At 42.7% G+C, this 27,376-nt stretch overlaps 1 protein-coding gene across 1 annotated transcript in view; it reads left to right on the top strand.

Moving 5' to 3' along the window:
• The window catches only part of LOC144492818 (connector enhancer of kinase suppressor of ras 2), a 751,457-nt gene that overhangs the window by 556,848 nt on the left and 167,233 nt on the right, over positions 1 to 27,376 (top strand). Inside the window, exons 15-16 of the mRNA XM_078211295.1 lie at positions 14,797 to 14,831; positions 25,399 to 25,447. Coding sequence (XP_078067421.1) covers positions 14,797 to 14,831; positions 25,399 to 25,447 — 84 coding nt within the window. The remainder of the gene's footprint in view (positions 1 to 14,796; positions 14,832 to 25,398; positions 25,448 to 27,376) is intronic.

The following is a 27,376-nucleotide window of genomic DNA, read 5'->3' as shown; positions in this document are numbered from 1 at the left end:
AATCTCCATAGACAGCGGTGGGACTGGAAGATCCCACCACCAGCCAATGGTGGGCTGCCTCTGCCACTGTGAAATACGCCACGGAGCCCAGAAAATCCCACCCAGCATATATGACACAGAAACAGGCTATTTGCCCCAAACAGTTCATGTCAGTGATTATGTTCCACTTGAACCGTTTCCCTTCTTTCCTCATCTAAATCCATCATTATAACCATTAATTTCCTTCTGCTTTGTATGCTTGTCTAGTATGCCCTTCAATGTGTCAATATTGTTTGCTTCAACCGTTCCTTGTGGTAGCGGGTTCCACTCCTCACAGAAGTTTTTTTCAGAATTTCCTCTTGGATTTCGTGGTGCCTATCTGATATTGATGGCCTCAAGTCATGCTTTCCCTCACAAAAGTAAACATTCTCTCTATTTCCACTCTATCAAAATCTTCCAAAATCATGGAGTGTCTCCATGAGCACTCAGTCAGCAGGGAGATTAAGGGTGACCTAAAACCTCTATTAGATCACCCTTAAGCTTTTTTCAAGGAGAAAGAATCTCAATCTGTCAATCCTTTCCTGATATGTTTAGATATATTTAAAGTTTGACAATACATTTTCACTATTTTATTCTATTTTGAGGGCATTTTTATGAAACCTTGGATCTGTTTTTTAAGAAGCTTTTTTTTTTGCAGATTTTTTTCATTTGTCACTGTGCAAGGTAGTGCAACCTAAAATGGCACTTATTACCTACTGGTTTGCAGGAGTGTTAACTTTAACTGAAACATTTACACAAACTGAAACTGAGAAAGAGGCAGCATGAAAAGGGAACTCATACAGTGCAGACTTTCCTGATGGCTCATCCAGACAGAAGACATCCAACAGTCAGATATAGAATGCTATGATAATTAGAAAGTTGAATTAAAACGGAGGAGGAGAATTGATTTTAAAGACTCAGAAAATAATCTGAAGCTTGAAGTGGCAGGAGATGAAAGAAGGTATGCCAAGAAAATGGGCAGTGCTCCCAGTCAGTCTACCCAAATCCACCACTACGCCTCTGACTACTTTCAGACCCTTGACTCATCTGATATCTGGTAGTAATCAAGGCAACCGGCCTCCATGAGCACTCAGTCAGCAGGGAAATGGTTAGAAAATTGAAGGAGTGTGTGCAACCAATCTGCGCCCAATATCTCATTAATTACCCTTTGCTTTGTGTGATGAAGCACTGCAGTAACATTGGTCAAATGCATCATAGTATTTTATTAGAATGCAAGAACATATGACTAAAAGCTTGGTCAAAGTGATAGGTCTTAAGGGGTGCCTTAGGAGACAAGAATGAGTTAGAAGGTCTGGGAGGCTTAGGGAGGGAATACCAGAATGCTGGTCTTGTTAACTGATGGGACAGTTCCCTGATCATTATGCAGGTAGAAACAGCGGCTGATGCTGCAGTCGATTCCATAATAGTCAGGAAGGAGGTAGGGCAGAGAAGTTGATTGAGTCAGCCCGTTGGTTGTAGGCAGTGCCATCTGTCTCTGATACAGGTTGGTTGCACGCACTCCTTCAGCTTTCTAACCATCTCTGTGATGCATGACCAATGTCAGCTTCTCTCGATGTAGGGCAAGATGGTAGTTGAAAGAGGGACTGAATTTTATGTACACAAACCATTTTGCAGGAAGGATTGGATATTTAATCTGTTGGTCAGCAGAGTTGAGACTTTCAGCTTGGCAGAGAGTTTGTTTTGAAGTGTGGCGTAGCTGGTCACAGAGTTGAAATGGTTTTTCATTCATTTTATTTGTTTGAAAGCTTAAATGTAGATTCACTCTAGATATTCGGGATTGTTGGCAAAAGGTCAGAAATACCCAGCATGAAATAACTGGCTTCATTAACTCCCCTTTTCAAAACTGTTGGGCATCTGTAACAAACTGTTAACATCTGCTGGTTGATGGATACATGCTAAGATGCATGAGCACCCAAGGGTATTTTCCTGTGTTGTTGAATATGTGTTTGAAGCATATAGTGGTGAAATAATTACAGAGGTTTGTATGTCATTTGGAGTCCATATTGAGTGGGTGTACTGCTATGAAGATTGTGACATTGGCTTATGCCTGACACTTGCATTTAAACAATTAGCTATGACAGTAATTTAGTCCCTTAGTATTCAGAATCACAGCATTGCCTTTTGAAATTGCTACCAGCAGGTACTGTGTACAGGATATTTAAACAATTGTCTGTTCTAATCAAATCAAAGAGGTACAGCTAAATCTGCTTAACAATGAGATTTGAAACACTGATTATTTCTAAAATGGTTTAAATTTAAATTTTCTCAGGCATACAGACAATTTACCTGCCTTGTATTCTAATAGTGACTCATTAGCTTAGGAATTACTGGGATCAGTATTATCAGACCAACATTTATTGAACTCGTATTGACTTTTCGGTATTGTAACAGATGCATTGGTCCATTCAAGTTAAAGGGTTGAGATGCAAAGAATGGACGTTAAGAGTTTGTGCAATCAATTTGCTCACAACAGCTTCTGGTGCCCAATTCCACTGACTAGTTTACTTATGTGAACCTTGGTGGTGAGTGTCAGGTAGCCACTCAGTTACAGATAAACATTTTCCTATCAAGCACCATCCAGGAGGAGAGGGTGGTCACTGGATAGTGATCAGGAGTGAGAAATTAGTTCGATATTTCGACTTTTGTGTTGGATCCAGCTGAGGCAAACTGTAGCTATGTGACTCTATAATTCTGATATTCTAGACTGTGTGACTCAGCTGAGAACTGGACAAGCTTCCTGGATCATTAAAGAACGGTCTTACTACCTCTTGAAAAGTATTTTGGGGTCATTTTCTGACCCCATGTTCCCATCAGAAGATATCGCCTGGCGCAATTGTTTCCCAGAAGGATAAACCAGTAAAACGTGGAAATGACTCGAGACTGGCCTGAACTGAAGTTCCATTTTAGAGTATACAAAACCAGTTTGGACCAGTAGCAAATTTAACTGTTATTTCCTTCTGGGAGGTGTTATGTCAGGAATTTGGGCACGTGTTGTACACAAGTAAATTTCTCATATTTGCACATGTCACGCGAAGCTCCTCTCCAGGAATTCAAAATCGGAAATTTACCCCTGAAGCTTACTTTTGCTCATTTTGAACAGCTGAGCACTTGCTGTGTTTTTGTGGCTTTCTGAAAAGGGTTTCGGATCTGCGCTGAGGCCAGGTAAATCTCACACAAATGGATCGAGAGCTAATCCATTAACACCAGGAACAGTCGTTTTCAGGCCAGTATTCCCCACCCAGCTACATGCCAACTTGACAACTCCCGGCTGATGATAAAACTCCCAATTCCAAACTACATTAGATTATGTAAGGCAGAGATTTAACTGTGTGGGATGAAGGTGCTGCTGCTGAAATGATTTTGTGCTGGCCCCACCAACAGGAGGTGTCAAGGGTGGCTAAGCTTTGATCATACTGAATTGCTTAGCAACCTGCAGATAATTGGAATTGCTGTCAGTGCTGCAAATGGTCTTTGCAGAGAGAAACCACACTGTTTGCTGCTGGAAAGGCAGTCCGTGTTTTTTTTTCCTCTTGTGGCAATCCTGATATAAAGTTCAGTTGAGGACGACAGTCTCTCCCTCAGCTCATCCTTCTACTGAAATCTGTGATCCCTTCATCATGGTATCTAATTGCCTCATGAATGAGCCCATTTTCCACCTCCAGTGTCTTATTCTATTAGTCATTCTGCATGAAGACATAATTCCTGATCATCAAGCATAGAATTTGCCATGTACCAGTACTTAAACTATCAAATTCAATGAACCTTCCAATTGCAGAGCCAAAATCATTTTATGTACAGTTGAAAACCACACAGTCAGATGAGTAAAAAATCGAAAGAAGAGTCACACAGACTCGAAATGTCAACTCTATTTTCTCTCTCCACTGATGCTGAATTTTTCCAGCATTTTGCGTTTTTGTTTCGGATTCCAGGATCCATAGTATTTTGCTTTTATATTAGAGTAGAAAATCTTACTGGCCACTGGAAGTTAATAAATCCCACATTGATATCCTGCCTTTGATATATGTGTAAACCATTTGGCAAGATGCCCTTTGCTGTCCCACACAGCTCCTGCAGCTGGATGTACCAGGTCGTTGCTGCCCAATATTTCAGTGAGTGTTAGAACACCTAGAACACAAGGTTTACAGTCAGATGTAAAGGTACATTTTGCAAGACTCCGCTTCTGTTATCAAGTCCCAGCAGAAATATCAACGAGAGAATGGGAAAGATAGACTGCAATTTTCAGTGCAATCTGTTGTGAGAAAATTGGAAAAGCGGAAAGTTGTGATTGGGTTGCACTGGTTTTAATGCCCCCATCAAATTTGCTCTGCAAAGTCTCATCAGTTGTAACCAATAATATGCAGTTTAATGACAGTGAGTGGTATGTATATTTCATAGATGGATAACTACTATGAGGCATGGACAGCATCCAGTTACTTTTTAACTACAGTGGACCACCTGAGACCTTCCTAGGCATCATTGGTTGGACATATAAATGATCTGCAAGCAGAGACAGAGTGTAACATAGTAAAATTTGCGGATGATACTAAAATAGGTGGGAAAGCAAGTAGTGAAGAGGATATAAAGATGTTGCAGACAGATATAGAAAGGCTAGGAGAACGGGCCAAAATTTGGCAGATAGACTTTAATGTGGATAAGTGTGAGGTTGTGCATTCTGGCAGAAAAAATAGAAAGGCAAATGGAAAGCAGATTCAAAATGCATCTAGGCAGAAGGACCTCGGTTTATGAATCTCAGAAAGTCAGTATGCAGGTGCAGCATGTAATAAAAAAGGCAAAGAGGATGTTTGCATTTATTGCAAAGGGACCAGAGTATAAAAGTAGAAAAATGTTGTTGCAATTGTATACAGTGTTGGTGAAACTACATCTGGAGTATTCTGTCCAATTTTGGTCTCCTTATTTGAGGAAGGATGTGGTGGCATTGGAGGCAGTTCAGAGGAGGTTCACCAGATTGATTCCGGGAATAAAAGGGTTGATGAATGAGGAGAGATTAAACAGTTTGGGCTTATACTCGCTGGACTTTAGAAGGATCAGAGGCAATCTGATTGCGGTATATAAAATTTTAAAAGGGATTGATGAAGTAAATGTAGACCAAATGTTTCCTCTTGTGGGGCAATCTCGAACAAGAGACCACAGGAATAGGTTGAGAGATGGTAGATTTAAAACTGAGATGAGGAGGAAGTACTTCTCGCAGAGAGTAGTGAATTTGTGGAACTCGCTGCCCCATAGCGCAGTGGAGTCTGAATCGTTGAATGGTTTCAAGAAGGAGATAGATATATTTCTAATTTTAAAAACGGATAAGGGGATATGGGGAACAAGTGGGGAGGTGGATTTGAGACCAGGGAGACATCAGCCATGATCTGATTGAATGGCGAAGCTGGTTCGAAGGGCTGAATTTGTCTACTTCTGCTCCTAATTCCTATGTTAACAGTAATATAAAATCCAATAAGTCCCACTGGCGTTATGAAGCCATTGAGTGGGGCTCTGCCTCTGCATGTACAGAACTCCATTTTTCCTGGTTGCACAATGGCACAGAGCCAACAACATAACTTTTGTAAAGTGGTCCCACTTCATTATCAGCAGGCAACAGTCCCAGTCCAGCACCTTGCAAGCTGTAAAGAGATTTTCATCCTTGTCAATTTGGCCTTGATTCAAATGTGTGTTTTTAGAAGTGAAAGGATCATATGCAGACTGTTGCAATCCAGGCTTTTTCCCCACAGCTTTATCTCATGTCAGTAGTGGGGTAACTGTTTCTGGAAACCAGAAACAGGTGGCTTTTGTGTCATTTTTTCTCTGCTGGTTTTGAATTAGCACAACCCCAAGTCATGTTAATGAACACGTTGGATAGCCGCCATATTCTTCTGTAAATCTGGGTGGTAAAAAACATAAAAAAATAGACCCCTCTCTACAGGCTACATTGATCAGACTTGTGTGTGAGGCATTTCCTATGTCATTCTTACCCGGTCTGGCCTACATGTGTCTCCAGATCCATAGCAATGTGGTTGATATTCAATTGCCTCTGAAATAATCTAGTAAGGCATTCGATTGTGGGGATCTCATTTGGGGAAGTGCAACAAATGCTGGTCTTGCCAATGATGCCCACATCTCATGAATACATAAATTAAAAAATCTATATACACCTGTGGGGAAACCAGCCCAGAGACACAAACCTGAGTGCCCACTCATTCTAATCGTCACCACAGCAGGAAAAGTTGACATATTTGCCGACCTGGCAAACAAACTATCAGCCAGCTTGCTAATACATTTGAGGGCAACACACTAGGAGCTCCTACAGAGCCACGGAATGAACCAGAAGAAGAGGTTGACAGCTACTGGTAAAGCTGCAAAAACAGTAAGAAGTCTCACAACACCAGGTTAAAGTCCAACAGGTTTATTTGGTAGCAAAAGCCACTAGCTTTCGAAGCGCTGCTCCTTCATCAGGTGAGTGGGATTTCATTTCACAAACAGGGCATATAAAGACACAAACTCAAAGTTTGTGTTTGTGTCTTTATATGCCTTATTTGTGAACTGAAATCACACTCACCTGATGAAGGAGCAGCGCTCTGAAAGCTAGTGGCTTGTGCTACCAAATAAATCTGTTGGACTTTAACCTGGTGTTGTGAGACTTCTTACTGTGTTTACCCCAGTCCAACGCCGGCATCTCCACATCAAAGCTGCAAAGCCCACACTGCAACAGGTCTTGTTCTAGCAGGCTGAAAATGTCTGCCACCTCCTGAGACGCTGATACTCTGACACGTCGAGGAAGGTTATCCTCTCCCAGCAGACCCAGTGTTCAGAGAATGGTGCAGCTCAGAGGTCAGTGAGCTGCACCTCTTCTGCTGCTAGGCCCCTCTGTCCTGTGGTGCAGCAGGCATGTAAGCACCAGACTCTCGCTGCTTCGGTACTGATGAGTCCCAACATAAGCAGCACCCTGCTGATCAGCTGCACAAACCTCCAAAATGTAGATGTCATCACCAAATTTATTGAAGTAATCTCTCAGCACAAGTACTGTGGACAAACTTGTCACACAATGAGGTAAGGAAGCAGTTGTGAGTTGTCTGCACCTATTGGCATATCTCCCTAAGACTTCTTCAACCCCCTCAGTTGCCACAGGATCTTGCTTGCTTGCGCTGATGAGTTCCAGGAAGCCGGGAAAACCTGTGGACCAACTGTTGATTTTCCTGACCGGGAATCGAATCCGAGCCTTGGCAGTAAGTGTACCGAATCCTAACCACTGATACACAATGGCAGCTAGCTGTGGACCCACAGTTAAATTCCAAAAGCCATTTTGCGATATTTGGGCAATTAACACATTGAAATTGACAACCCCATTCTCCAGAATGTGCATCCAAATCCGTGCACACTCACCCACATTAAACTGCCCCCATCATGGCTGTAAATGAAGTGATATTTCTATTGACGCCACATTCAAATTTCCACATGAAACTTGATGACCGTCTGAAATGGCCCAATGACAAGAATCTGCAAGTGCAAACGGCAGTATTAAGTAAGGCGGGTGAGTTCAGATGTAATTATTTAAATTGGTCTTCGTGGAAAATTCACAAAACCTAACCTTTGCCTTTAGAGGCTATGATCTGTGATGTCATGCGTTCCACTCAAAACAAGGCATGGTTTCAGTTCCTGTCTATGAGTGTTCTGATACCAGTAAATTTCAGCAGAAGTGCAGCAAAAACAGGGCAATGCCCACATCCCATCGCATACCAAACTTGACCAGCAATGCCCATATCCCAAGAATATATATTTTTTTAAATCAAATGATTTACTTATACTCATGTCAGAATTGGAAGCCTGGCAGAGGAAATTATCCTTGCTATATGTGCAAAAATTCTTTTCATTAATGAAAAATGAACTGGGTTACTCAATGGCAGATTCCCTTTCCTAAAGGAAGTTAAGTGGGTGAATCAGATGGGTTTCCATAAAAAGATCCAGGTGGTTGCCCGACCTTCCGACTCAGACTCGGGGCGGGGGGAGGGGTAGCGAGCGGTCTCAGTCAGAGTCAGTCATGGAGGGAGGTCAGTTAGGGTCACTCATGGAGGGGGGTCAGTCAGAGAGGTGAGCCAGGGACAGAAGGGTAGTCAGGGAGATCATTTGGGAGCTTAGGGTAGTCAGGGGTGGGGGTATGGGGGTCAGTTGGGGGGAGGGGTCAGGTAATCAGGCGGGTGGAGGGTGAGTCCAGATGTTGTCAGGGTTGTCAGCTAGTTGAGGAGAAACCAGTCAGTGGGGGCCAGTCTATGAGGTTGGGGAGTCGGGGGGGAAGGAGAGGATTTGGCTAGGTGGGGTGAGGTGTCTGTTGAAATGAAGATCAGGTAGATGGGAAGAGGTGTAGTCTGGAGCGGCCCCATGTGGAGTTGGGGGTGTGTCCCGTGGAGGGCGTTGGGGCAGTCCCGTGGAGGGTGGGAGGTAGTCGAGTGTCTAGTACAGGGTTGAGGGAGGTTAGTACAATAAATGGGTGGCACAGTGGTTAGCACTGCTGCCTCACAATGCCAGGGACCCGGGTTTGATTCCTGGCTTGGGTCACTGTCTGTGGAGAGTTTGCACAATGTTTGCTTTCTACCACAATACACTCAAGTTTCATACGCAGCCGATAAAGAGGGGTTGCAGACAATGCAATGAACAATTGTGGTACATCAATTAAAAATATATCTATTGCCGGCTTAGGGCTGCAGACACATGCTGGTCAAAACCCTGTTGTGATGCTGTAATGATGAAACACTACGAGTGGTCAGACATTTGTAAAAATGAAATGAACCAAGTCAGTGACAGAACACTCCCCTCTGCTGGAACTGTCATCTAGAAAGACATGCTTATTAATTGTATTTGTTTTCAAAAAGGGACAATGAGCAGACAAACAAAGTACAAGACAATAGAATGCAGCAGCTCCCCTCCAGGAAATAAACAGACACCATTCATGGGGAGCAGGTGTTTTCCTCGCCTGAGAGAACCTTTCTTGGCGAGGCCATAAAGGCAAGCAAGCCCGGATGATTGAGCGCCGGGCTCGCTAAACACATGCAAATCACAATTTTAATAAATTTAAATAAATTAATCAGCCCCTCACCCATTTCCGGTGAGAGGCTGACCGCGCCAGAAATCCGGGTGTCGTAAAATCGCTGCAACCGCTGCAAAATGGGCATAAAGCAGCCATAAAATTCCACCCATGGTGTTCCACACCAGTTTGGTAGATATCCTTTAACTGTGTTTATGACTTTAAGGCTAGAGACAGGGATTCTATTGCCAAAGAAAAGGAGAGAGGGGGCAAAGGGCACCCCTGACGTGTTCCTCTGGATAGGGGGAAGTATTTTGAGTATATAGAGTTAATGTGTACACTTGCGGTGGGGCAGATATAGAGAAGGCGAATCCATGAAATAATTTTTAAACCAAATCCAAATTCACCTAAAATCGTAAACAAAGGGCGAGATTCTTGGCTTCTCCTCAGCATTTTTCTCAGTGGTGGGAGGTGGCACGCCATTTGCTGGTGGCAGGATCCTCTGGTCCCACCGCTGTCAATGGGAATTCCCATTGAAACCATCCCACGCCACAGGGAAACCCGTGGCAGGGGGTCTGCCGCTGATGGACCGGAGAATCCCGCCAGCATGAACGACCAGAGAATTTTGGCCAAATAATCCCACTCAACCCAGTCAAAAGCCCTGTCTAGAGAGACAACAACTTCAGGGTTAGTCGAGGCAGTTGGGGAAAGTATGATGTCAAGAAGATGGCATACATTTGAAAATAATTGGTGCCTCTTAATAAAGCCAATTTGATCATCATATTATATCAGGAAGACTAGGCTCCAAATGGCATGCTAATACTTTAGCTAACAGCTTTACATCTGCATTTAAAAGAGAAATAGGCAGATCTGAGCCTCATTCTCTAGGCTCTCTGTCCTTTTTGAGTATAAGCGAGATGGAAGCTTGAGTCAGTGTTGGAGACAGAGAACCTTGAGATAATGAGTCATTGAACATTTCTGGTAATAAAGGAGCAAGTTGAGTAGGGAACTTTTAATAAAAGTCAATAGGAAAGTCGGGGCCTGAAGCCTCGCCACTTTGCATTAATTTAATACAGTTCGTTATCTCATCCAGACACAAAGGATCATGCAAGTCACTGCGCATGTTTGCATCTAGAGATGGGATGTCTAAATTATTTAGGAAGTCAGCCATTGCCCTGCTATTCGACGGGGGTTCCAAATTACTCTAAAATGAAGCAAAGGTCAACTTAATATCAGAGTGGTCAGTAATAAGATTATGCATCAGCAGTCTGTTTAACCTCTGTGAGGGTGCAACCCTCCATTGTTAAGGCTGTGGTGTGATTGTATTCCATTTTGTTTTCTATGTCTGTAGCACTTTTGAACATAATGGCACACTCTCAAAAACCTCTGCAAAAGATGATACACTTCCAAGACCTCCAGCAGATAATGACCCTGTTCTTTAAACGCACTACAGGTACTGGCACATTATCCCACAGCCTCTGCTGATACCAACATAAGGGAAATGAATAAGGATTTGAACCAATGGAAGTTTCGAGAGCCATAGGGAGAGATCGGAATTATTTTGAAATTGGGATATGAAAGAATCACACAGGCACAAGAAACAAGGTTAGGTAGACACTTCCTAAAGTCAGTTTAGTCAATCAAATAAACAGGATATTGTAAGTTGATTAGGAATTTGTTCCTGTAAGACTGGAGAGGGAGTGCTTTAGTGTGAAGAGGAGAACCCAGACAACTCATCTAAATGAATACATTGGGCATCTATTAGTGCATTTTCTTTCAGTTCCACCCTTCTATAACTTTCAAATCAGCTGCTGTGAATCTAGTACTGAAAGATTGAGAATCTGGTATTGTTGGTGTGTCACAAGTTGTGGGTGGGGAAACTCCACAAAATTCCATCACACTAACTTCTGACTAAAAATAAATCAAACGCATTGTCAGTAGGTCTGAATGTCAGCACCAGGAGGACAATTGGCCTTTGTCTTGTGAACATTGATGGTTCTACAATCTAGAAATGACATTACATTTACAGGCTACTTGTGGGTGTTACATTTGGCACCAGGATGAGTTTCCTATTACATATCCATACCACGGCACGGTAGCACGGGCGGCACGGTAGCACAGTGGTTAGCACTGCTGCTTCACAGCTCCAGGGTCCTGGGTTCGATTCCCGGCTTGGGTCACTGTCTGTGTGGAGTTTGCACATTCTCCTCGTGTCTGCGTGAGTTTCCTCCGGGTGCTCCGGTTTCCTCCCACAGTCCAAAGATGTGCGGATTAGGTTGATTGGCTGTGCTAAAATTGCCCCTTAGTGTCCTGGAATGCGTGGATTAGCGGGTAATTATGTAGGGATATGGGGTTAGGGCCTGGGTGGGATTGTGGTCGGTGCAGACTCAATGGGCCGAATGGCCTCTTTCTGTACTGTAGGGTTTCTATGGTTTCTATGATGATTTCTATGACCATTACTAAGACCAACTGTTCCCATCTCTAATATCATCTGAGTCAGCCAGACCTCAGCTTTTCTACTGTAGTATCCCTCATCCATTGCTTTGTTATCTCTAAACCTGACTATTCTAGCACACTCCTGACCAATCTCCCTTGTTCCAATTCTCATAGAAAGAAATCATAGAAACCCTACAGTGTAGAAAGAGGCCATTCAGCCCATCGAGTCTACACCGACCACAAGCACCCCCAGGCCCTACCCCCATATCCCTACATATTTACCCGCTAACCCCTCTAACCTACCCATCTCAAGACACTAAGGGGCAATTTTAGCACGGCCAATCAACCTAAGCCACACATCTTTGGACTGATCTTCTGTTTGATCTTCTGTTGTAACATGCACCAAAACTCACTCATCTCTGCACTCACTGACCTACATACAGCCCTGAAATCTCTGTGCTCTGCCAATTCTGCATTTCGGGCTTCTTGAACAATTTTAATTGCTCCACCATTGGAGAGCATGACTAAAGGTGCAGAACTCTCTCTCTAAATCTTTCCATCTTCCTACCACCTACCTCTGACCAAGATTTTGGTCATCAGGCCTAATACCTCCTTATGTTGCTCATTGACAAATTTCTGCCTTGTAAGGTTTTAAAGCATCTTGGGATGTTCTATTTACATTAAAATCGCTATATAAATGCAACTTTGTTTCCAAAGGGAAACACCTATTGGCAGGCTTAATGTTGAAATAGTGAGCAACTTTCGTTCTTACATTATTTCAAATAGCACTGGTTTTTCCTGTTACCTCCATAAACAGGTCTTTAGATTTTTTTTGAATAAGTGATGGCTTATTTCCCAATCCCTTGGTTATGGTGTGATCTGATTTCTGATCATAACCCCACAGCAAACCCAAGTTAGGATTAGCTCAGGGGTTAGTTAAAAAAAAATCAAAAGGAGTAAGTCAAAACTTTTGAGAAGAAATGGTAAATGACTCTTAAATACCTTTTAACTGACAATTTAAAAAAATTAGGAATTACTTTCAAAATTCATTTCACCATTAATTCACCATTTTAAACAGGCACTTTACCACATAGTGTACAGTGTTTTAAAAATCCATAATTATTGTGTTTACTGCACAGCTGCCTGTTTTTAACCTTCCAAGGAAAGAGTGGTCCACTCTCAACAGGTTCAGGACCGTCCAGGGCCCCTGCTTGTATTCTCTGCAGATGGATATTAGTGCCAGCCCCCTATGTGCCTGTGGGAGAGAGCAAACTGTGCACCACATCATAGAAAAGTGTCCAATCCACATACTCAGCAGAGGCCGATCCGCACTCAACACAGCAAGACCGGAAGAAATTGCTTAGCTTTAGGGACTTTGCATTCGCTAATTAAATAAACTGCATAATTGAACTTTACTCACTATTATTTTTGATATATATTGTACACATGTATAATATGTATTGTATACAATACTTAGTGTATGAGATTTTGTTCCCCTTACCCACTCTTTATGCTGTTGTATGAACAGTAACAATTATAGATCAATATTTGATTGGGAAGATATAGCCTTCGTCTCATCTGAATGATGTAAAATGAATGATAATTATTACAAACTTGTTAGATATGCCAATATAATTGCTTACACTGTGGTACCACAGGTGCTTTTACAACATAATCCTGAGCTTTCAGCTGTAGAGGTTATGCTCAAAGGGGGAGTGGGGTGAGATAAGACTATGCTGTAATCCCGATTCTCCAATTCTCATGCCAAGGGCATGGTTCTGGATAAGGAGTGTGAAATCATGGAATAATGCAGAAGTTGCTATTAGGAAGTGTGAAATTCAGCATGCTGGACCCTTTGCCTGTTCTTAATGCTTTCATATATTCTTGCATAATAGGCACAATGAAAACATTAATAGCTTAGAAACTACTATTATCATACAAATGCTCAATTTTTCTGTCAATTTTTAGCAGAAGAATATTAACCTGTTTAAAATGAGTGGGTTAATGCCTCCATGGAAATGGTAAAGGAAGCACTTTGGCACAAGAACTGGAAACCTGACTCTTGGTAATTTCCAAGCTCAGTCTGGAACTAGTGCAAATCATAAGTGTAAATGTCAAATCTACCAACTAAGGACCCTTTAGATCTCTAGGGGTTGTATGGCCTTTTTAAAAAATGTCATCCAATTATCGTAAGGATTCAGCCAGCTTGAGAAGTTTCTAGCCTGACTGGATTTCCACTTTTCCTCAATCACTTACTCCCTTGTGTTGAAATAATGAGTGATTTCCAGACTCTTTCAAGTATTTCTTCCCCATCTACTCTTCACCTTGCAACTTTGAATGGGAAGTGTCAATATTTGGAGCCTTTACTCATCTCCGAGGAAATATTCTCAAATCATTCTTCCACATGTAATGCAATGCAAAAAAAAATTGATTTGATATAAGTTTAGTTGAACTGGTTTTAATGATCACAGTTAGTTCACAGATTATGTGATTCATGTCACTAACAGTTTGGTTAGCTTTCCATCTTTTCTTGGTTAAAGGCAAATTCTTACATGAAACCTTCTTGGATTCGGCATAAGATAAGTAAAATTCACAAGAAAATCAGAGCATAGACATTTTTCTCCCAAGAAACAAGGTTAAGCAAACAACTTCAAGACTCAGTTTAGTCAATCAAATTAGCAGGATATTGTTCCATTGGGCAAGTTCATTAGGAATTTATTTCTGTAAGACTGGAGAGGGAATGTTTTTGTGTGAATAAAAGAACCCAGAAAACTTGTCTGAATTAATATATTGGGCATGTATTAGTCCATTTTCTTCAGTTCCACCATTCTACAACTCTTCAATCAGCTGCTGTGAGTTTAGTTTTGAAAGGATGAGAATCTGGTATTGTCACTGTGGTCACGAGTCTGAAAAACAAAATTGTGGGCGGGGAAGCCCACAACCCTCTGTCACACTAATGTCTGACTAAAAATAGATCAAACCCGTTGTCAGTAGGTCTGAGTGTCAAACCTAAAGTTTATTTAGTAGTCATTAGCTTACATTAACACTACAATGAAGTTCAGCACTTGGAGGAAGGTAAACGTGAGCATGTAGACGTAGCAGGCAAGTATTTTGCTGTGCCGTTTCAGCTTGCTTAACTACAGTAAGTGCTGTTCATACCTGCAGTAGTTTGTGACCTCACATTTCAGGTATGTCAAAACACCCTCATTGAATGTTTGATGATGGGAAATTGGGTTTGTTTAATTTCTGGTAAAGACTTTAACACACCTTTTTTTTCCTCTTTCCATCTTTTGTTGTTGCAGCGAGCAGGGGATTCTATTATTGGGGAGACAGAAAGGTAAATCTTTTCCTTCTGATATGTTTCTTGAAATGCAGTTGATTGTGGAAAGTGTAAAAGAATCATCCTGTTGTGCAGAGTGAATGTACGTTAATGCAGATACAAAGTCGAGTAAAAACCTGATCATTTTAACGCTTACATTTGAAGACTTACTTGAAGTCGGAGTTGCACTAAACTCTCAGTAAGCTCAAACTGGCCTCCAGGAAGGCTGTCCACACCTCAGAGCGAGTGTGCTAATTGGTCTCTTGAGTTCTACTGCCTTTGAGCATCCAAGACCGCTTCCCGTTGAAATGAGACTGACGACGTGACTACCCCAAAGGGAGCAATCCAAAGTTAACACAATTGAAAAGCAAGTGACTTCCTCAGTAGTCAGGCTGTGATGATTGAATGCTGGGGAGATGGGGAAGGTTGATTAGGAATTTTGCGCATGCTTGAAATGCAGTGACACCCATCTCCCACCTTGCTGAACAGAGCCCACAAGGGAATATTTAGTGAGAGTTGGAACAGACCCAACCAATGACTCCCATAGTTAAACAACCAGTGATACTGTTCACCATGTGAAGAATGAGCACATGAGCGAGGTGCCACCAATGGGACAGGGAACTTCCAGCCTATCGACTCTCAGAGGTGGCATGGCTATATGTTGAGGAGGCTGGCAGACTCTGATTCAACCTGGTTAACAGTGGATGGTGTGGTTCCAACCCCCAGCAGCTAAAAGGAGATGAGGACAGCTTTCGGAAGATGCTCAATGCTTTTACAGCAGGACCGCAACCTCCTGACTCTCCTGGCTTCCCAATCTCAACCCCATGAAAAGACCCCAGGCATCAGATTCTACCCTCCACAACCCCTCACCCACCTCACCACCCCCTTCAAACCAGAGTTTGTGATTGGACCTACCTGTTCCTATAGTTTGCTCTTGTATCCTCGCTAGCTGGCTGAGTTTCCGTGGGAACCCATCAAATGCAAAAATATACACTGTGGAGTTAAAACTGACATGATGGATCCTATGATTCAGTGACAGTATTGCCAGGCAGTTCAAGAGAGAATCTGGGCTGAATCTTGATGAGACAGGTAGACACCCTATCAAAACAGAAAATGCTAGACAAACTCAGCAGGTCTGGCAGCACCTGTAACTCATACGGACTCGAAACATTAACTTTGTTTCTCTCTCCACAGATGCTGCCAGACCTGCTGAGTTTTCCAGCATTTTCAGTTTTTATTTCAGATTTCCAGCATCCACAGTATTTTGCTTTCACATAGGCAACCAATTAAGATTGGAGTCATGCAGCCTTGTTCAGTGTGAATATAACATTTTCCAAGTTATTGATGTGCATCACCATGGATATAATTTAGATCAGGTGACTATAAAAAAACACATTTGAAAGAAAATACAAATTTCAGATGAAGTCTTCAAATTAATTCAAATATGTTAAGCCGATTTGTTAATCTCTTCACCTGTGCTAAAATATCAGGTGGGGATACGGCGAAAATTCCCATATAATGAAAACTTGATTTATTCAGTTACATTGGACCAATGGGCCGAATTATAAACAAACAAATTGGCAAAATGTGATCCAAAAACACTGGCAAAAATCTCAGGCAAAACCATGAGAGTTGACTGAGTTATTCATTGTAGAGTAGCGTCACAGTTTGCACTGCAGATATGGAGGTCCATGGCTTCCAGGGCAGATGTTCCACACGGCTGAGCTCTGCACCTCAGCGATGTGACAATGGAGACCCTAATTATATCCCCAAAAATAAGTTGGACTGGAATTTGTTTACATTAAGGCACGGTTACTACCACCATTGACAATCCTTTTCCTTTGTTAATCAATAGGTATTTCCTGAAATTCCATTTTTAGGCAGAAGCTATTCTTCCCTGATTCCCGACATTGGTCTGAGGACAAAACAGAGTGGCACTGATGATAACCTGTCCAGTGGGCATGTCTGGTGCAGACTCTCACTTACTCAAAGCAGATATCAGCAAACCACAAGTACACTCCCACCATTTTCCATCTTTTACAGGTGCATTACTCTGGGTCAGAGCTATGATTTTCTAATGTGTGCCCTTGCTGGGCAAAGCCTGACCCTGGCCTTATTCTTCCCAAATGTAACCCTTCTATTTCTGTACATTCTCCTTTTAGCTTTAGCACATCAGACATGGGGTGGAATCTTCCAAACCCCACAGAAGCAGGTTAGGAGGCGGGATTGGAGCAAATTTTGCAATTAATACACCAGGTCAGTTGCCCAAGATGTACTCACCTTGGAATTATGCATGAGGTGGGGGTCAATGTGACAGTCACCACCCACCCAGCAATAACAAATAGTCTGTTAGGTCCATTAAGAGGCCACTTGGAGATGGGTTATGAAACCTTTGGGATCCCGCTAACTGTGAAGTCTCCTCAATGAGACTGGAACCTGGTAGGTAAATGGAGCTAGCCCGCAGTGGCAGGCTGAGGGCCATTGGCACCTCCACTTAATCATTCCAGCATGAGACTGCTGGGATGAGAGGGCTAAAAGCCCTCCACAGTGGCGGTCAGACAGCTGTTGCCCTGACTGATTTTTAAGTTGTTAACACGGTGTGGAGAAAGCCTTCATTTTGGAGCGTCCTCGTGTTCTCTTGCCTGTCTCATCAGTGCCCACCTTTTCGGTGACCATGCAGAACATGCCCATGTTGCTTAAGTGAAAGTGAATGGGGAGGCGGCTTTTTAATTGGCCTCGTCTTAGAAGATGGTCACATTGTTTAGTCAGCCAACACCAGCAGGCCCGGGATTAGCATTTGTTCCTGACTGCATAACGTTTTCAAAGACAGTAAAATTCCATCCTTGATCTGTGATGTTTTAAAGTCAAGTGAAGTTACACTTAATTTAATTTTCAAACCACTTTCTCTCACAAATTTAAAAGAAATCTCTGCTTTGTATTGTACAGAGCCACAGAAATATAAAATAATGTAAAAGAAACAGATTAAATCAGTGCCAGCTGAAAACACATCTCCGAGTCCAGCCTAGGGGGAAATTGGAAGAAGCGAAAGTTTATCACGTTATGATGTTAAGCAGAGCATATTTGGCTCTGATTGGCAAAATCTACAGCAAATAATAAAAATAACCTGAAATAGCTCCAAAGCTCTGAAATTCACTGATTTTACATCTATATTTTGCTGATCATCTTTCCTTTACACCCAGTAGAATTCAACATGAAATTGGATATTGATTTGCTTGATGTGCTTTTGTAATGGGTTTGGGAAAGACAGAATCCTATTCAACAGCTGAGGCAAAACGGAGGGAGATCAAGCCTCTGCTTCAACCTCATGCATCAGTTGGTCCGTTTTGTGTCACAGAGCATTGATCTACGAGTGAATTATCTTTATTGCATCATCACGCATTTCTTTACACCTTGCCGTTACTTTATTTACTGGATTATTTCCCCCACACGTATCTATTCTGAAACATTAACTTGACTAACCTGCTGAGGATCTCCAGAATCTTGTTCTTTTGTTTCAGATTTTAAACATCAGCATTCCTTGTTTTTGCATGACAACTTACATTCTTCTCTCTCTCTGCTCTATTATCGAGGGGGCTGCAAAATATTAACCAGGATTTGCACTTCTGCTAAACTAATAGGAGAAAAATTTTAGACAGCATTGTCAAGTATTTTGTGGTGATACATCACAGCATAAATCCTGGGCCATTTTTTCTTTAACAGCAACACACTCCAATAATGACATGTAGCAGTCCAGTAAAGGATTTTTTTACACTTGTTATTCTGCACGTTACTCTGCAAACTGCTCCCAGGACAGAAACTAGAGCTGTATTCAACCATTTTTGAAGGTGGCAGGAGAAGTTGATAAGGCTTTGTAAACACAGTTATGATCCTGGACTTTGGAAATGGTTTTACAGGAGTACCAAAGTAGGGAAGATACGGTGAACTTTTATAAAGGACAGTTTAGGCTTCAGCTGGAGTGTTCTGTCCAACTCTAGGCACCATATCTTAGGTAAGTAGCAAAGTGTTGGAGAAGGTACATGGACATTTACTAAAAAGCTTTTAGGATGAGGGATTTCAACTACATGGAGAAATTGAGGTGTTTAAAATTATGACAGTTTTAATAGAGTAGATTAGGAGAAATTGCTTCCATTAGCAAGGGAATTGGTAACCTGAAGGCACAGATTTAAAGTAATGAACCAGGTTGGATGAGGAGACATTGTTTAATGCAGTTAGTTGTTGCAGAATGCACTGTCTTAAAGGGTGGTGGAAACAGATTCAATAGTAACTTTCAAAAGGGAATGTGATATACACTTGAAAAGGGAAAAAAATGCAGAGCTTTGAGGAAAGGGGGACTAGAAGGCTAAATATGTGGGGTTACGAGGACAGAGTGTGGGTGGGACTGATGTCAGTGCAGGCTTGAAGGGCTAAATGGCCTCCTTCTGCACTGTAGATTCTATGAAAGAACAGGCAGTGAAACTAATTGGGTAGCTTTCAAAGAACCAACAGATGCACTGTCAGATGAAAAGTCTCCATCTCTGCTGGAGGATTTTGGGGCAGAATTTAATGCCCATCCTGAGGTGGGTTTCCTGGTGGGAGGGCATTTAGTTGGCCAGGAGGGTGGTGGGTGGGGACCCCACTATCTTCCTGTCTCTGCCTCAATTAAGTACAGGGTGGGGCAGCTTGTGGATGGCCTTCCTGTCCCATCAACAATTGAGGGTCTTAAGTGGGCAATTAATGCCCACATAAGGGTCTCATCCCAACCCCACTGGTATTCACTCTGCATTGGGTGGAAAACTTGCCATGTGGGAAGCCTGTGAAACAAAGCCAGTCGGGCCTACTTGCTGGTTTCTTGGGGTGTGATAGGGAGGGAGTCCCAGGTAAGGCTTGCCGCTGTCCAGTTAAGTGCCTGATTGGCTCTAAATTTGGCTGGCCTTCCCTAAAAGGTGATGTGGGACTTTCCCTGGCTGTGCATTTGGTGGACAAGAACCTAATTGCCTACATTAAATTTCATCCTATGTTTCATTGTCAAAACAGTTTATGTCAATGACATCTCCATCTTATTACACATATTGGCTCTTTAAAATAACATGATATTTTAACAGAAAGATTGTGATTTTTGCTTCTCCCCCATAAGGTCCATGGGAATAACTGATTGACCTTTCTGTGGGGCTCGTTGAGTATGCGTTCCCCTGGTAACGGGCAGTGGCCTACCCAGCTGGAACTCTTTAACCTGAAGGTTTTATAAACCAGGCCCAGGACTAGGCCTACTGAACTGTAGTCTCAGACAGGGACTAATGTGTGTACACCACAGTAGTGGTTTTACTTTTACTATGTTCCTTTCCAGTCAGGCTTCCTGAGCCATTACATTGGCAACAAGGAATAAGAAAAGTTTTGGGCAGTCTTGCCTTTCAACTAATTCAGTAAGACAGTGATGGGGAGATGCTGAAAATGTCATTGTTTGGGAAACTGGGAACTTAATAATACAGGTATAGAGGATTGGCCCCAGTTGGCTGAAAGAATGCAACATTTCTTCCGGGCAAACGAGATAGAAGGGGACAGCCATCAAAAAGTTATCCTCCTTAAGATAGAGATGGTATCAAACCACTACAGCCCTCCACCATTTAAGCTTATAAGTTTTTTAAGTTTATGTTTATATTATTTGTGTCACAACTCGGCTTACATTAACACTGCAGTGAGGTTACTGTGAAAATCCTCTAGTCACCACACTCCGCGCCTGTCCAGGTACGCTGAGGGGGAATTTGGCATGGCTAATGCACCTAACCAGCATGTCTTTCGGACTGTCTGTTATATTGCAATGCTACAGGTTTAACACAGCAAATAGACTCCCTGGGGAACCAGTCACTGAATTCTTGATGAGACTGCAGAAATTGGTGGAACATTCTAAGTATGAGTCAGTATTTCCAGAAATGTTAAGGTATCGTTTAGTATGTGGAATTAACAATATTGTGATCCAAAGGAAGCTACTGACTGAACTAAGTCTGGACCTCAAGAAAGCCATAGACTTGGCCCCTTCCCAAGAAAACACAGAAAAAAGGGACCAGGAATTTCAGGGGTCCCTGGATAGTACTGTTCCCAGCCTTGGGCAACCTCCATACCACATAACTAAGTCTCCAGTGGATAACACTCGTATCTCCCATTTGCTGCCAAGAAAAAGCGATTGGAGTCAGAAGCCGCGAGATTTCAAAATTAGACGGTAAGTCTCTCCACCATACAGAGAGGGGTGAGCATATTCATGCTGCACTTGTAGTCATGGGCTCCGCCCCAGACAAAGCTACCGAAACAGACAAAATGCGCAGCGCCCAGGCTGAAGATCGAAGTCATCTCAGGATAGGGCTTTGCAAATAAACCAGTCCAAGAAGAAGAATTAATGCAGCTAAATTGCATCACCGCACTCAAGACTAAACTCCAGTTAAATGGCCACCCCCTAGGCATGGAGGTAGACAAAGGGGACGCTGTATTTATTATTGGGGAGCAAACCCTTAGATGACTACAATTGGGCATCTTGCCTTTAAACCTGCAGGACACCAAGGCTAGATTGGCCACATACACTGGGGAGCTCTTATGTATTGTTGGGACCATTGTAACTGTTGCATGGGCAACAGACAGTCCGACTTCCCCTGATAGTGGTGCAAGGACCATGGCCCAGTCTTTTGGGAAGGGATTGGCTACAAAAATTCCACCTGGATTGGCAATAGATCTTTAAAATGGGTACTGGCAATTTATACAAAGTCATTGGGTGTATCCCAAAATGTTCCAAGAAGGCCTCAGGACGATTAGAGGTGCTAGGGCCAAGATTTACATGGATCCAGAGGCCCAACCTAAATACTTCCTACATCCCAAAGTAGAGGCCGAATTGAAATGTTGATAGGAACTTGGCATTTTATGCCCAGTACAATTGGCTGAATGGGCTGTGCCTGTAGTCCCAGTTTTAAAACCTGACAATTTGGTCCATCTCTGTGGGGATTATAAGTTGACGGTGAACAGACCCTCCCACTTAGACAGATACATATATGCGAGCTGGCTGGAGGTCAGATATTTTCCAAATTAGACATGAGCCATGCCTACCTCCAACTGGTGCTTGAGGTATCATCCAGGAAGTATGTCATCGTAAATACTCTCAAAGGACTGTATAAGACACCCTTTGAGCTGTCTTTGGCTTGCACCATTTTTTAAAGAACGTCCTTCAAGGTGTGCCCAGAGTGGCAGTCTATCTAAAAGACATTTTAATCTTAGGAGCTACCACAAAGGAGCATTTCACGTGTTTGGAGGAGGTCTTACATCTTTTCTGATGCTGACATTCAATTAAAAAGGGAAAATGTGTGTTCCAGGTCAACATGGTAATGTACCTCGGGTACAGAGTTGACAAGGATGGATTACACCGTGTCAAAGAGAGGGTGAAGGCCATAAAAGGGGCTGTGACTCCAAGGAACACAACGGAGTTGAAGTCTTTCCTAGGTCTCATAAATTATTCTGGAAAATTCATATCCGACTTGGCGATCCTGCAGGCACCCCTCCAGATAGTTAAAAAAAATCAGAAATGTTCATGGAAAATGCCACAAGAGAATGCCTTTGCAAACGTCAAACAACAATTGTTGTCAACAAATATACTAGTCCATTATGACCCCCTGAGACCACTCATTGCATGAACCCTGGTGGATGCAGAGAGGAAGTATGCCCAGATTGAAAAAGAAGGTTTGGCCACAGGGTTCATGGTGAAAGGATTCCACCAATACATTTATGGTCTGCATTTCACCAAAATAACTGACCACAAACCTCTGTTGCGCCTCTTCAAGGAAGGCAAGGAGATTCCCCCCATCGCATCAGCCTGGATCCAATGCTGGGCACTGCTATTAGGTGTCTATGAATATATTTGAGGACATCGCCCAGGGAGACATATAGGCATTGCGGATGCCTTGAGCCACCTGGCACTATCCACCAGCCTACCTTCTCCTTCGAAGATGGACGAAACCATCATGACTCTGAACTTCATGGACACACTGCTAATATCCGCCAAGCAAGTCCAAGCATGGGCCCAAAAGGACCCTACATTGATGAAGCGATGTCACACATCCTAAATGGTGGACCACTTGGGCATCCTACAGAGGATTTGAAATCTTATCTCTTTAAATATCAGGAGCTGAGTATAGAAGGTGGCATCATCTTTTAGAGAGCCCAGGTGGTTGTCACGTTTCCAGGCCAGTGACCGACACTTCAAGAACTGCACAATGGCCACCCAGGAAATTCTAAGATGAAAATGCTCGCAAGGAGCTATGTCTGGTGACCTGGCATAGACAGTGATGTCGAAAAACTGGTCAAGCATTGCAAAACTTGCTAGGAAAACCAGAAGGCCCCACTAGCTGCCTTTTTACATCCTTGGGAATAGCCTTGGAGACCCTGGGTGCGAGTACATGCTGAGTTCGCAGGGCCATTTATGGGCTCCATGTTTTTAATTCTCATTGAAAATGGATCAATACCATAGAGAAACTCTGCCAATCCTTTAGTACGCATTGTATACCTGAGGTTCTCATGGCAGACAACAGGATCCCATTTACCAGCGAGGAGTTTCAGACCTTCATAAGTCCAAACACACAGCACCCTACCACCCGTCCTCAAATGACCAGGCTGAGCGGAGACTCCAGATATTCAAAAGTGGCATGAAGAAATAAACTACAGATTCTCTGGAAACAAAGTTTGCACATTTCCTTTTTAACTATAGGACTATGTCACATATGATGATGGGAATAGCCTCAGCGGAGCTATTGATGAGCCGGCGCCTTCTGACCATGCTTAGTTAGACATTCCCAAATTTCCCTGGCAATGTTGAGTTAAAACGAGAAGCCCAGGAAAGGGGCTATGATGGTCAGAGACCGGATAGAGACTTCAAACCGGGAGAAACAGTCCATGTGAGGAATTTCGGTGACAGCCCTCAGTGGATTCTGGGAGTTATTCTTGAGAAAACAGGACCAGTGTCTTATAAGGTAAAAACCAGGGAGAAGACCTATGTAGATCACCTCTGTCACAGGGAAGCCTCTGCAGAGGCAACTGTTCCTACGACACGCTACCATTGGCATCCTTCACACCGGCCTATGGACAGGAAATTCTGCCCTCTACAAACTCAAGAGCCAGTCACCTGGATGATGAAGATTCTGGCTCTGACATTGAGACAGAGGTGGCAGGCAGACACCCAGTCAGAGGTCGCCACCGAGGACAAGCCCCCTATAGTGGTTCTTTGACGCTCTTCGCCGAATAGGCATTCACCTAAACGTTACACGCACCCTGACCAGACCCTACAGGTGATGGGGATGAGGCTATGGCAAAGAGATGGAGAAGGCCCCATCATCATGGGAGGGAGGCTGAACCCTTGGACTCGGGGGTGGGGGGAGATGGTGATAACCCCCACAAGATCCATTGGTAAACACTGATTGATCTCCCTGTGGAGCTCATTGAGTAAGAGTTCCCCTGGTAACAGGCAGTAGCCTGGGACTGGGCCTGCTGAATGGTAATCCCAGGCAGGGACTAGTGTGTGTGCTCCATGGTAGTGGTTTTACATTACATTCTGTAATAAACTATGTTGGTTTCTTGTTGGGCCTCCTGAGCTATTACATTAGGTTTCTTTTCTATTTTAATTTCCTGGAGTGTTGTGGTGAATAGTGAGGGATAATTACCTTTTATTAAATTAATCTTAAATATTGATAAAGGAGACTGCCATATTACAAGGAATACCAAGTATCTGAAAGTGATTGCAAAGCAGAAATCTTTTCTTGGATTTCAGATAGTGACTGCATTCACTGAAGCTTTGCAGCTGTGTATCATTTGAATTGGCTGATGAGGTTGCTGCCTTGTCAGAATCTGTTAATGTTAAGTGACATTTCAGAAAGGAATATGTTAAATTATTAGTCTTGGTCTCTGTGTGCCAGAATTTTGTACGGATGAGTTGGCATTTGTAGTGAAATTGTGAGGGGCTGCAGCTTTGAAGGAAGTTCACTCTATGTCCATACTCCTGGCTTCATATTAACCTTGGGATTGGCATTCCTTATTAATTATAAATCACTACCAGAAAAATCTGGAAACAATCTGTAGATCAGGCAGCATTTGTGCAAAAACAGTCATTTAGTCACTGTTTCAGGTCTTTAAACCTTTGATCAAGACTGATTTGATCATATCCTTTTCAGCAGAAGGGCTTTTATTTAAAACCTCAGTCATTCTTCGTGCTGAGGAAATGATTGAACAGATTGGCAAATTCTTTGACTCTATCCTGTGACATTCCTACTTTTTTCCCACTATGGGACATTTAACAAAAATAATTACTTTGGGTACTTTAGCTACTTGTCAAAAGCATAATCAAGCCGCAACAATTCTTTGGGGCAAGCATGTAGCATGAGCATAGAATATGAATCATAATCATAAAAGTAAAATGAAATAGTCAACAGTATGTCAAAGTCATGAAAATGTCATGTGCAATTCAGTTAACCCTGCATTCCTTCACTTGAAACTACAATAGAATAGCTCCTTGCTCACCCGAAGATAATTCTCTACAAAGGCACTGTTATCTCTTTTTACACAGATATACAAGTACTGGCATTGACAGGCAAGGTGGCACAGCAATGAGGAAGGTAAGGCTTCTAAAAACTATTCTCTGCACATTATGTCTGACAGCATAAATCACCAGAATAGCATCATATTGCTACATTATAGCATTGATGCTCTCAGCAGCCTATTATTACCTACAAATAACTGACCCGGTAATAAAAATACATGAATAGACATTTTTCAGTATTTGGTACATTTGTTTTGCTGATTTTTGGCCAACACTTTGGAAAATTCTATTGCACTGGAGAACGACTGAGTATATTTTATCGACAAAGTCAGTAAATTATGTTGATCTTGTTCATAAATTAAGTAAATTCTTCAAATCAGATTTTCACACTCCCTCCTGGAAAGGATGATTTACACTTGTGGTGCAGCTTCCATTCAACTGCATGTTACATTGCTTGTTGTCTTTCAGAAATTGCATTTTAAATATTGGGGAATTGTTTCTGTGGATTGCTGTGAAACTGCTATGAAGAGGGGGGAGCTCTGGACTAAGCTCCAAACACAAGTGACTTGAATTGACTCATTTCAAGAGGGACCCACATTCAGCTGTTCCCTTTACCTGAACCTTGTTCAGAGTCAGAGTCATAGAGGTTTACAGCATGGAAACAGGCCCTTTGGCCCAACTTGTCCATGCCACCCTTTTTTTTTAAACCCCTAAACTAATCCCAATTGCCTGCATTTGGCCCATATCCCTCTATACCCATCGTACCCATGTAATTATTTAAATGCTTTTTAAAAGATAAAATTGTACCCGCCTCTACTACTACCTCTGGCAGCTTGTTCCAGACACTCACCACCCTCTGTGTGAAAGAATTGCCCCTCTGGACACTTTTGTATCTCTCCCATCTCACCTTAAACCTATGCCCTCTAGTTTTAGACTCCCCTACCTTTGGGAAAAGATATTGACTATCTACCTTGTCTATGCCCCTCATTATTTTATAGATCTCTATAAGGTCATCCCTCAGCCTCCTACGCTCCAGAGAAAAAAGTCCCAGTCTATTCAGCCTCTCCTTATAACTCAATCCATCAAGTCCCGGTAGCATCCTAGTAAATCTTTTCTGCACTCTTTCTAGTTTAATAATATCCTTTCTATAGTAGGGTGTCCAGAATTGCACACAGTATTCCAAGTGTGGCCTTACCAATGTCTTGGTACAACTTCAACAAGACGTCCCACCTCCTGTATTCAGTGTTCTGATCGATGAAACCAAGCATGCCGAATGCCTTCTTCACCACTCTGTCCACCTGTGACTCCACTTTCAAGGAGCTATGAACATGTACCCCTAGATCTCTTTGTTCTGTAACTCTCCCCAACGCCCTACCATTAACTAAGTAAGCCCTGCCCAGAGTGGGGGGGGGGGGGGGAATTTGTGAAGTGTTGTGATGTGTAGTCAATTGTCTTGGGGCAGGTAACTGTGAGTCTCAGAGACGTGGCTGTGCTTGCCACGTCACTGATACCCAGTTACCTGCCCCAAGAATCCTGCACTGCAGAAGGAGGCCATTTATGGGAATAGCCTCAGCGGAGCTATCATTTACCCACACATTCCTGTGGGTATCTCCTCGCTTGTCCAACTTGCTGGAATGGGAAGATTTTTCCTTTTCCTCCAATGCTATTTCCAACTTTGTTACTGAGGGGGAGAGGAAAGGGGAGTGAGGGGATTTGTAACGGAGCCAGAAGAATTTGGTGGGTGTCGGGGAAGCGAGGGGGGGAGGTCAGGAATTGGAGGAGCAGGATAGCCATTCATTTAGATCATGGCTAATCTGTTTCTTGTTTCCACTGACCCATCTTGATTGCATATACCTTAATATTCATCCCTAACAAGATTCCAGCAGTCTCAAGTTTTGAAATTTTCAATTGACCTTGGGTTAAAAAAACATTTTGGAAGAGAGAATTCCAGGAGAGCCAGCACAGATATGATTGGCTGAATGACCTCCTTTTGTGCTGTGACTTT

Source organism: Mustelus asterias, chromosome 4, assembly GCF_964213995.1.
Source record: "Mustelus asterias chromosome 4, sMusAst1.hap1.1, whole genome shotgun sequence".
In the NCBI taxonomy this organism is placed as follows: Eukaryota; Metazoa; Chordata; class Chondrichthyes; order Carcharhiniformes; family Triakidae; genus Mustelus; species Mustelus asterias.
The sequence above is the reverse complement of the archived record's forward strand: the minus strand, read 5'-3'. Positions and strand labels throughout refer to the sequence as shown.